Source organism: Artemia franciscana, chromosome 8, assembly GCF_032884065.1.
Source record: "Artemia franciscana chromosome 8, ASM3288406v1, whole genome shotgun sequence".
NCBI lineage: Eukaryota > Metazoa > Arthropoda > Branchiopoda > Anostraca > Artemiidae > Artemia > Artemia franciscana.
In genome coordinates, this window is record NC_088870.1 from 36504038 (window position 1) to 36516585 (window position 12548).

Sequence of the window (12548 nt, forward strand, 5' to 3'; positions counted from 1 at the left end):
TCATCCAATAGAATCATGGACGTATTCCAATCATCTACTATGTTTTATTATTTGTGTAACTAATTATTCCACTCTTTTGTATCATGCACACCAAAAAAGTATCATGTTAAAAAAAAAACAAAAAACTATGCTGTCAAATAGTGGTAATGTTATCCCCATTGATTTTTCAAAATAGTCGGTTGGAAGGCAATGAAGGGGTATGGTTATTCTTTAGACTCAGAGAGGGGGTGGCATTTTTAGAGTCCATCTTGATTAGCACCCATGCTAGTTATGCCATTACTTGTATATGGTGCAATTTTAGAGATAACAGCATATATTGCATTATGTGGTATAGGTATAATGCAACGATGATTGATTTCATAATTACCTAGGTTAAAAACAAGCAGCGTCCACAGATAAATAGGAAAAAAAGCAGAAATAAAAAATTGATTGCTGAGCAAAGAGCCGATGAAAAGAGCCACAGTTAAAGGTTGTGTTTTGGACACACCTCTCACTCTGCTCTTTAAGCAAAATAACAATACTGTATCATTAGCGGCCTTCCTTGATGCTATCCTACTGTTTCTATACAAAAGTAGTAGATTTAGTATAAACTAGTAGTAGATTTAGATTTAGTATAAACTAATATTGAATACAATTCTACAAGCTTCCATAAACTTACTAGCAGTAGATTTAGATTTAGTATAAACTTAAATTGAAAACAATTCTACAAGCTGCCATAAACTTACTAGTATAAACTAGTAGTATATTTAATGTAAACTTATATTGAAAACAGATTCTACAAACTTATTTAACATCTTCTGGTCTCAGTAATATGCCTTGGCCAGACTTAAAATAAACTGAAAAGTCACTGAAAGTAGTGTACAACTTTGCTAGTGCCTTAGGGGCTACTTTTACAGATCTTGTCTAATTTTTTCTGCAATTTCCTCAGTACATGAGCTCAAATACATTTCAATGAAGGTAAAATATGCTGAACATTAAATAAAACATTAGCTTTTATTCATGGTGCATGTCAAAACTAACAACATTGATCAGGTGTCAGGAATTAGAGAATATAACTGGTTTTAGGAATACAGCATATTCTGGGATCATCTTTTATAAATTTGTTATCATTTTCTTGTTAATAAAAAGCTCTTCTTCAGACATTCCATTTTTAGTGCTTTGAGGGGGCGACAACTACAGCGTTCAAGTGAAGCAGAAGAGACAAATTGTTCCTGCAACACCTGTCAGCAAAGTCAACAGAGGGTAATTGAAAATCTCCCTCCTGCCTTAGCAACATAGATATTCCTTATCTCTCCCTTTTATTACATTTCTCTCGTAAAAATTGAAAGAGGTGCTATTATTGCTGGAACATAAGATTACGACATGCAAGGTATCATGTTGAACCTATTAAATTAAGTAGTTAATTTATTTAGTTTTTTTTTTAGTAATTTTTAGTAGTATTATTTTTAGTAGTTAATTTAATTTAATCTTAAGATCAAGAATAAAAAATATTATCACATTAAACAGTGCATTGACGAAGAATTATGAAAAAAAAGTCCTTGAATTCTAAGAAGCAGTTGAATGTCAATCTTGAGCTACTGAAATTAATTGGAATTTTTGACTAGTTGTTACTTACTTTATTTGCTAACTCTAAATACCATATACAAATAATTGTGGACTTTTTTTTGCAGAAAACTATAAAAAATGGCAGACAGGAGTATAAAGATGAAATCTTCTGTAGAACAGTGCTCTTCCTCTGAATCAGAACAGAATTCTTTGGATATTGATTCAAAGCATTTTCAGCCCCAGTCATATGTAGAAAATTTAACAAAGGTATGTAACTCGGTTTTTAGTTTTATAACTCTTTGAACAGGTCATTTTCCAGATATCTAAATATTTGTGTATAAGATGAGATTTTATCAATATAACAAAACAAATAAATGTTCAGCAAAAATACCCCCCCCCCCGCAAGGCTCTATATAGTAGGAAATTATATAACGATTAAGTATTTTGATCAGGCAAAATATTTTCTTTTAAGGGACTTAGAAATCAAGGTTTCTTTGCCTGGGTTCCTATCAGATCGAAAGATATTAGGTATTTGACTCTTTCATCCTACCTCGGGTTAGGCTAAGAATATTTAAAAGTTTGGAAAATATTTATGATATTTTTGGTCAAAGATATACTTTTCTGGCAAGAAAATCTTATCAAACCCTAACTTTCCTTTGGATGTTTTTTTTTCTTTTTGCAGGATCAATTCCTCCTTATAAAATAGTGTTTGCAGACACCCTTTTGCTTTTCAGCATGCATTTAGCTCAGGGATAACTTTCCCAAAATACGAAACGAGAATGAGAAGTCGTATGGCCTAGCCTGAATTCAGGAGCGTCATGTATGGGGAGGGGGGTGACGCCTCCCAGTTTTCTACCTATAAACAAAACAAAAAGTGAGTCGGCAAAATAGTGGCTCGAAGTGCTGCTATTTTACTGACTCATTTTTTTTGTTATGTTAACAGGCTTGAAATTAATGGCGTAAGATTAAAGATTGAAGATTAATCTCAGGCATAAAAAATGAATTGAATTTAATATTAATTTTTCCCAAGTGTATTTGGTAAAACTTACCCGTCGGATGACAAAAATCATTGTCTCCACTCTCCCCCAAATATGCTTGTGACGGCTCTGTGGTGTTATATAACAGTGCTCATTATACTAATGTAAAGTTTTTTCACATGAAAGCAATGAACAGCAGTAAAGCTTACAAGGAATTATGTGTACACCCCCTCCCCCCAAATTATGATCTCGAATGCAAAATCGTCATTCTATTTGAGACATAGCCAGTGTTATTTTGAAAAAGAATAATTCTGTGGATTTTGAGAAACAAATCAATTTATATCTATTTGATGTTTTCAGAGATCCATTTATGCTAGGTAAGAGATGTTTTGAACTGATGTAGGCCTAGGTATTGCAATTGATTTGAAAACAATAGGCTATTGAAATGATGACAAGCCTAAAATCCCAAGGAAAAATTTCGTTAGCTTTTTAGTAAAATATGCTTCCCCCAAATTGAGGACGTCGGATGGTTACTCAGTTTCCTGTTTCCAAGACTACATTGCTATTATACATTATCTAAATTCAAACATTGTAAATTATTAATTTTTTTTAATATATTGAAAGTAAATTTAATTTGGCTCTTGTATAACTTTTAATCACACCAAAACGAGACGCATTATTGATAGTTTATGAAGAAATTACTATTCTGTTTAATTTCGGAAGATTTTGAAATTTGTAGTGTTTACCAGTGCATAGACTACAATTAGTAACATCGAAACCATTACACTAACTCTGATGGAAATTAAATACAATTTGGGTGATATTTTACTTACTGCATTTACTGTTTTATCTCCTCCAAGTTTTACTAAGTACTCCCTCTGAATTTCTTAACGTGCCAGTATATTTTCTTACTACTGTACTGCTGTGTGGGTACATCTTCCAGACCCAATATTAATTATATGAATAACATCCTTTTCATATGCCCTTAATTAATGCTGTAATATTCTATCTGTTTGCTTTTGCTTTCATTTTCTTCGTGTAAGGTCTATCATTCAGAAACTTCTTATGGATACCCCATCTATCCTCTACCAAGCCTAAAGCCTGCCCACAAGTACTTCGAGCTTCTTTTCTAACTTTCCTTCCTCAGGAATGTTATTACATTATAGTACAACCGAACAGAGGAACAAAAATGTTAATAATCAAAAATTGATTTAATTAATGTATATCATGGAGTTAATAAATCAATTTACACGTGAGATTTAGCTTTAAAGCCAACCGGCAAAGACTATTTTCTGCAGCAAATACTTGCAAACTATTTTCCCAAAATGATTCCATCCACATTTCATCTTGTCTAATTTTCAGCTCTTCAATTTAAATGACAATCTGTTTTTGAAAAATTTCCTTTTAAGTTCTCATCCTGGAGTTTGTCAGTGTTATAGTTACCTGACAAGTTGTTATCTTTCTTAAACTTTAGCTTTGAATCAACTCTGACCGCTACTAAATACCCATCTTGACCTTAAAAATATCCGTAACAGCACTGATTGCAAGACATAAAAAAATCTAACAAAAAGCCTAGCCATTTGCAAAAAGTTTGTTGAGCATCTGCTAAATTGGGATTGAAAAAAAATTAAAATAGGATCACATAAACCAGCTACAAACTCATTATCACATAAATTCAGTTTTCTAAGCAGGGAAACATACAAAGTCATATGGAGCTCATGAAAACTTTGACTATTCTTTGATTCATCGCTAGTCCTGCTTTCTGCCTATGTATCCAATCTTTCTTAGCTGAATATATAAATCCAATATCATGTATTTCTACGTTTTTTAACCCTAAGAGGAGAGGTTCCAAAACTTTTACCAAGTCCAGTCGATAATATCTAAATTCGTTAGTTGAAATGTCACCAGGACCATTACTAGTACTGCAACTACTACTCCTACCGCATTAGTTCCGACTGTGACTACATCCACCAAAAGTACATCTATTCGGACTACTGATAAGGTCTTAACCTACTGCTCTTATTACAACTGCTCCTGCAAAGCACTACCACTGCTACTCCTACCATGTTTATCCCTACAATTGGTACTCCCACAACTATTACTCCTACTACTGCCAATTTTTTATCCCAACTAACCTTTTTATGACTTCTCATAACGTGAGATACTACTCTCTGCATCTACCAGTTGTTAGTTTGACATCTTACGTTGGCCAATTTCTGCTGTTTTTAAGGAGATTCGATACCTTTAAAATCATTTTGCAAGTCTCAGCGTCGGTGGACCAACTCACAGATAAAGGGCCCATTAGCAAATTCTCCCAGGGGACCTTCGCTATGGTGCTTGCCTTTTCATCTTTAATTGGAAAAGCGTACAGATACGGATTGAAATGATCCACTACTAATAATATACAGGGAATTCCTTTCTCGGAAACTGGCAAGCCTCCTCCTAACCCCCATACATCCATGGAAATTAATTGTCCTACTCCGTTTGGGATAGATTATTGTCCAGGCTCTGCGCGTGGCATTTTTGATGGTGATTTTATTTGGTACATTCTTGGAACCCTTGTATGAAGGACTGTACCTTTGTGTACATTTTTGGAAAATAATAATTTCCCTTTATTCGTCCAAGCGTCTTCGCTTCTCTCATGTGGCAACCACGTATTGCATTGTCATATCTCTAATATTTCTCCCCCCGGTGACTTTGGGATCACGGGAATAATTTTTAATTCATTTTTTTCCATACTACTATGGCGCTCTATAATATCTTATCAAAATCGCCCTCGCCTAAATCAAAGTGATCTATCTGTTTCAGAAACTGTTTTTGAGAGTTTTGGTAGCTCTTTTCCGTTGAATAAAAAAATTTCATGGCAGCAGAAAAATTCATCTTTGTCTTGATGTTATGGTATATTTTTATTTGACAAAATATACATATATCGATAAGGCTGCTGTTTACGGTGATTGCTGTATGTAATTTCTCGTATTCTTCTGGGTTTCTTGACAGAAAATCTGGTAAAATATTAGTACGGCCTTTTATATATACAGGATTATAGTTATAAGCTTGTAAGCGTATTTTGCATAGTATGTAGCCAAACTAGCGATTTTCGATCTACATGTAAGGTAAAACTTTTAGCGAACAAAAGTTGGCAAAAATATTTGGTGAAAACTGCCACTGCCTATTAACCGTTAAATATTTTCTTTCTATCTCTGTTAAAGAGCGGCTGGCGTATTGGATCATCGACTCTTGTTCCTCAGAAATTATATTTAGTAACATTGCTTAAATTCCGTAGGTTTATGCGTCAGTAAGATTCGTCAAAGGCTGAGCTATTGCAGCATAGTTTTTATATATCGCCTGAAATAACTTAATAATCCATATACTGATCTACAGTTTTTCTGATCTTTTGGTCGTTGTAACTGCTCTATCACCGTAAATTTTTCCGGATTTGGCGAAATAGTTCCTTGATTTATCAAGTTTCCAAGGAAAACCAAGTTTGGTACTATAATTTTTAGCTTCTCTGGTTTTAGCTTTAACCCTGCTTTTTCGAATTTTCCCAGTATTCTCCTAAGCCCATTTAAATGGTCTTCTATTTTTTCTGTGAATAATATTGCATGATCTAAATAAGCTAAGCTATCTCTTCGTTTTGGCATCAGACTTTGTTTTTACTTGTCACCATCTTTCAGTACTAAGTTTATTAGTCGGCTAGTACAGTTAGGGCTAAATGGTAAGCCGAAAGGCATGCGTTCAAATGTAAACGTTCTTCCATCATCTAAAATTACTCTTGCTTTACGTTTTGTTTCTGGGTTTAAGGCTATTTGTCAGTATCCCACTATCAGGGCAAAATTTGTGTAGTATTCGGATCATCGTAGCGAATCTAATATCGTATCTATTCGTGGTAATTTCATCACATCTTTCACCATAACTGCATTGAGGGCCCTAAAGTCTACGCAACATCTCCATATATTGTCTTTCTTTCTGACTATTAGTATTGGAAAACTCCATTCGGTAATCCGCTCTTTAATGACTCCCTGTTCTTCCATTTCTTCGATTTGGTCATCAAGCCGTGATCTTGAATGGTAGAGGACTTTATGTGGGGATTTTTCAATGGGTGATCCTTGCGTTGGTATTTGGTGATTAATCAGGTTGGTTAAGCAATCAGTCTTGTGTCTTGTGAAAGTGCACATAGTTCCATAAAATATATCCCTCTCGGGTTTTAATATTTTTTGGTTAATGTTCTAATTCAAAAAAAAAAAAAAAAAAAAAAAAAAAAAAAATCAATTTTCGTCATTCCGTAATTTTCTTGTGGCTGTGGTTTCGGTGAAATTTGCTCTTGGCTTGTAATACTTATGCTTAATTCTACATTGCTTAGCGATTTAAGAAACCTTTTCCACCGTTCCTAACGCTGCTTGCTATTCACAGAACAACATATATTTAAAAAGAAAAAACTAGCGCTTCTTATTAATTTGCGCTATAGGCCAATCGGCTCATTGTACGGTGAACCTCGAGGGGGCTTAAAAACGCTCAATCTTTTATGAGCCAAATTTGGATTTTCTTTGATACAACAAAATAGATCCAAAACTTAACAGGATGAAAATGAAAGCTCAATTTGAGTTCTGGGGAATAGGAAAATGTCATTGGGGGGAGGGAGTTTAAAAACACTAATTCTAAAATTCTGTGTGGTAGTTCTTATAACTTGTAATTTGGCTCATTATAAATGTAATCAAAATAGCTAATTCTCAATTTTTAGGGATTCTCGCTAAAGCAACTAATGGAGACAGAGTCAATGCTTGGAAAAGATATCACTTCACTAGATTCAGAGATGCAGACCTTGGTCTATGAAAATTATAACAAGTTCATCCTAGCAACTGAAACTATTAAGCAGGTAGTTACCTTTTTTTTCATTTACGGACTTGTATTTATGCAGATATTATCACTTCTAGAATAATTTCTACTAATGCCAAAAAAAGTCAGCGTCTTCCTTCTATGTCAATTTTTTTGAAGAATAATTCAAAGGAAGAGTTCTAAAGACACGACCTGTGGAGTTTAATTACCCCTAGGACATTTGGGTGCTATCCGTGGACCTGAACTAACGTCTCTTCACTTTCTTTAATTTGATGTAAACTAGATTTAAAATCAACGCTACGATTTGTGTAAACGAGGGAATGGGGAATAAATTTCCTTAAAAGTTTTAACAAAAGCTGCCAAAATTGGTAGTTCTTTGAATTTCTAAACTCCCCTCCTCTGAGATACATGACCTATGTGAACCTATGAACAATGGCTGTAGTCGTATCTAGCATAGCCTCTTTATATTCTTTTTTCAAAGCTTTTGGTCCACCTGTGCTCCTGAGTTTAGAATTTTCTAGCTTTTGGAATGACGAAACTGAGCATGCCTCATACTAGTAGAACAATCGTCAACCAACTATTGCAGCTAGTCCCTTTTTTACATAAAGTAATACTCTGATCGGTTGATTAATATAGGTAGAAAGGTAAAGGAAAAGAAATACACGGAAAAGGTTTAAAAAATGTGTGAAAAGTATTATCTCATCCTCAGTCTTAGCTTCCTTTTGGACACCTGAAAACTGCAGGAAAATTTACAAAAAGAACCAAGTCAGAAATCCCCCTTCTGATTAAAGATATAATCTACCCAATCCGGGGTCTTATTCCTACTCGAAATCTCGAGTTAACCGATGTAAACTTGTCATTTATTCCAGTATTGAACAAGAAATGAGAAAAAATTATGTCTCTAACTTTTTTTTTTAACTTTGTAATTGCTCGTACCCTCGAAGCAGATGAACGAGTTCAAGGTGTTAAGATAGCTGCCATCTTGCTATATTTGCCCAAGGGGAACAATTTATGCCCGACCTCCTTTAATTAGGAACAAATAAGATTGCCTATACATAAACCAGACAAAAGCGATGAGAACAAGTTCTGTTGATAATATACCCTTCCTGCTAGATGGAAACCTGCCAAAGGGGTAACTTGCTTAATGCACCTGGGATCTCTAATAAATGGCAACTTTAAATGGGATTAAATGGGATAAATGCATGGGTATGTATCATGCCCATGCTCGTGTTATTGGTTTCATAAATTTATTGATTGATTGTATCATCAGTCTTCAATCTGAAGGAACACCTATAAAGCAAGTGTCAAACTATTCAAAACGACCCTGCTACCCATTTTCGTCGCAATGGTTGTATTCATGCTATTTTATGGACGTAAAACTTGACCGGCAAAGGCTTTAAAAGCCTTTAGATAATCTGAAACCATAGATCGTGATACCGTTTGATGTGAAGCTTGAACTCGCCCACCCATGTAAAACGTTATCAAGTTCAAATACCTTCAGTTATGTACGCTCTACGATGTCCTGACCAAGTTATATCAAAACAGCGTCTAAAATTTCCTCCACTACCATCATGAATTTAAACACGCAGGTGATCAAAAGAAAACCTGGCTGTCCTCGTTTTAAGTTTGATCTCGAACCCATGGTGGTTATACCAGGATGTCAGGTGATGGGATGGAGGGTCTTAGTCGATCCTCAAATCAAAACTGCGGAAATAATCCCTTGGAGCCTAACGTGCTGCCGTGCTTCAACGTGGCCGTGCCGCCACGTTGAAGCAAAGACTTGTAAGCATGCAAGCACAAATATTTCATGCAATGGAACTCAGACAATTTAACCCGTTGAGATGGACTCGTGTTGAGGGGTGTTTTCCTGTTGAATTCATGTTCTTCAATCAGTCAACTCAATAGATCCAGCCTAGAGCCAGACATCCAGCTAAACGTTTCTGTCCAATTATTCTCCCTGCATACCCAGCTGAGTGCAAAGGAGTTTTAATCAAAACAGAATAAATCAGATCCAAGTACGCACAGATAAGTAAGATAAGTACATGCAGTCTTATTAGTGGGAACTTTGTTTTGTTGGTTCACATTAACATTGTCGCTATTTTCAATGATTGCGCTCAACTCATTTTTCGTCGGTATTATCGCTTAAAGCAACTGAAACAGAAAGAAAAAAAAGAAACTACAAATAATGTGAAAGAAAAATCAAACAAATTTACGTCGTTTCTGCTCTCTTGCCTCACTCTATGCGATTTGAGGGTTTAGATTATTTTTCATTTTGTTTCGTGTATTTTCAGATGACATCTGATTTCAAGCAAATGGAAACAGGAATGAGTAACCTGATGGCTAGAATGGAAAATCTCAGCTCATTTTCATTGGAAATTAACAGTCGTCTACAGGTAATATGTTATGTAATCAAGTCCTTATGTGAAAAAATTTTCTACGCTTATATCAAGAAGTTTGTGCAACATTATATAACAAACAAACATATTGTAAAACAAACATTATTTTCAGCTGACGAAGAAAAAACGGAAATAATTATCAAACTACAGTCAGTGTAAATGGGCCCTAGTGCTTCTGGTAAATTAATGACGGAAAAGTTCAGCAGGAAAAAGAAGGAATTTCAACTCGGTATATAAAAATGAAGTGGCTGAACAGGCAAAAATGACCTTAAACTAAAAAAGGGGAATACAGAATTGAGTTTGGTCGAGACTCAAATATTCCGTATTGGCAATTTGTCAAAATTTCATAATAATCCCTATCATTTTGTTCCAACTCTGATGGATTAACTATTATTTAATGTATGGAGTTTAACTAAAGTCATGATGTTGCATCTGGACATACTTAGTTTTCAAACTTTATTTACATGCCTCATTTTTCCAACATCCAATTTGTATACTTCTTTCTGCTCATGTCGTATTTTCCTATGGTATAAAGTCTCAAACTCTTTTTTTTGCCTCATCTTTCTTTCTCTTAAAATTTCAAACTTTAGTTCATTTTTTCTTTTTCTATTGTACAAAACTTCCAACTTTGTTATTTTGACTCTTATCCCCATCATGTAAAACATGAAAATTTGTTTTCATGCCTTATTTTCTTGTTTTTTCATCGTGCAAAGTTCTATCCTTTTTTCATGTAAGATTGTTCTTTCATTTAAAAGTTCGTACTCAGTTTCTATGTCCCTGGATTATATCATGGAAATTTTAAAATTTAGTTTTAATCCGTATTTTCTACGGTGTGAAATTTTAACCTTTTTTGAAGGCCTCGTTTTTCTACAATGTAAAATCTTAAATTTTACGTGCCTCTTTTTTTGTGTCGTAGAAAATTTATACTTCTGTTATTCTTCATTTTCTATCAAGTAAGATTCAAAATCATGCTTTCATAGTTCGTTTATCTAGTGTAAACAAATTCTCTTCAAACATACAGGCCGACTTTTGAAAGTGGAATGGTGTATTAAAATTCTTTCCCTCTTCACGTTCTCCGCTTCTCCCCTCCCCCTGTAGGAGGTTGAATCGATTGGTTATTTCAGTTTCCAAAATTTTAAGGCTCAAATCTTGAAACTTTGAGGCTAAAATTTGAAATTGATCTTTAAGGAGCTAAAATCTTGTATTATGGAGGCTGGAATTGACATTTAAGAGGCCTATTTTAAATCATAGAGGCTTAAATTTTGGACTGGGATTTACGATGCTAGAATCTTCGATTTTTATTGTAATTCGTATTATTGCACTTATGGATTATCGTAAATAACAAATTATCCTAGAAACACAATTTACAAAAGTTTGTTTTCTTTGATTGTACGTTGAAAAAAAGTGTTGTCCTAGTTTTTACGATAAAATTAATTCTAATGTTTGTAATTTAAATTACGCATGATTTTGCTCTTGCGTTATTGTTATAAGGATTTAAAAAATTTAGTTATTGAGGATTTTAAGAGGCTCTTTCTAATTGAGATTCAAGAAGCCAATATCTTTTATTATGGAGATTTGAATTGACATTCAAGTGGTTGATCTTAAATCATTGAAGCTTAAATTTGGAATTGAGACTTGGATGCTGGAATCTTTGATTTTTATTGTAATTAAGGATTATTGTAAATTACAAGTTGTCCTAGAAACATGATTTTCATAAAGACTGTTTTCTTTGGTTGCACATTGAAAAAGGGTTATCCCAGTTTTTGCGATAGATGTAACCTTACTGTTTATAGTTAATTAATGTTAATTAATAAATGGTTAATTATGCACGATGTTGCTCCTTTGATATTATTACATTGTCAAACAAATTCGATTGAATATTATTTTGACTAAATAATCAATTTAATTTCCTATTAAATAACTGAATTTATTTTGCGATGATTCTGATTTGAAATTTAATGTACTCTATGATTACAATTAATTGATTACGATAAAAATGGAATTAATTTTCGATAAATATTCGAAATAATTGAATTAAAATTTTGATTAATTCATGTCGAACTATTAATTTATTTATTTAATTATCACCGATGAAATAATTGGTCAGATCAACGTAAATTTGCTTTAAATGTTTAAAATTGGCACTAGTCATGAATAAAGAAAAATTTTGAATGAAAAATTCTGAATGAAAAATTTTCATTCAGAAGTTTTTATTCCGTATTAAATTCTGCACATTTATTTCGCATAAATGTGACATTGAGGAGAAGCTTCTTTTAGTAAGATCCAAGATGCTTTCAGATAACTTTTAGGGAATGACCAAGAAGTAGATATTTTGCTGGTAAAATTTAGGATAAATATTTCACTAATGAAGGGGGCTAAGAATCAATAGTCTCGACAAGGCATCCAACCGACTGCAGTAACAACTAGAAGGATGTAAGATGGGTGGAAAATGAAAAAGTCAGCATCCAACATTCTGGAAGTTTCGTCACGCTCTTCAATATTTGTTTGAGTGCTCCTGGAGGCAATAATACCATGTAGGAATACCTGTCTTACAATATCATCTGTGGACCCTCCCTCCCCACGTGTTAAAATGCACGAACTCTTGGAGATGAACATTCTTACTTTATAATTTAAAATATTTTCCGAAGAAAAAGTTTCGTTGCTTTTAATTAAAAAAATATAAATGTTTTGGCTTTGCATAGCACTCCTTTCACACGTGTTTTCAAGAACTAATGATGGAATTGACATAACGTTACTAAACAAAAAAAAATGAATAAAGGAGAAAAATGAAAAAATG

The 12548-nt window shown here is 33.7% G+C and overlaps 1 protein-coding gene across 2 annotated transcripts in view; it reads left to right on the forward strand.

Annotated features, from left to right (window-relative positions):
• Nucleotides 1–12548, forward strand: part of LOC136030366 (vacuolar protein sorting-associated protein 51 homolog) — an 87294-nt gene that overhangs the window by 11025 nt on the left and 63721 nt on the right. For both annotated transcript variants that reach the window (XM_065709289.1, XM_065709288.1), the window contains exons 2-4: nt 1671–1812; nt 7261–7395; nt 9647–9748. In XM_065709289.1, the coding sequence (XP_065565361.1) occupies nt 1684–1812; nt 7261–7395; nt 9647–9748 (366 nt within the window). In that variant the 5' untranslated portion in view covers nt 1671–1683. The remainder of the gene's footprint in view (nt 1–1670; nt 1813–7260; nt 7396–9646; nt 9749–12548) is intronic.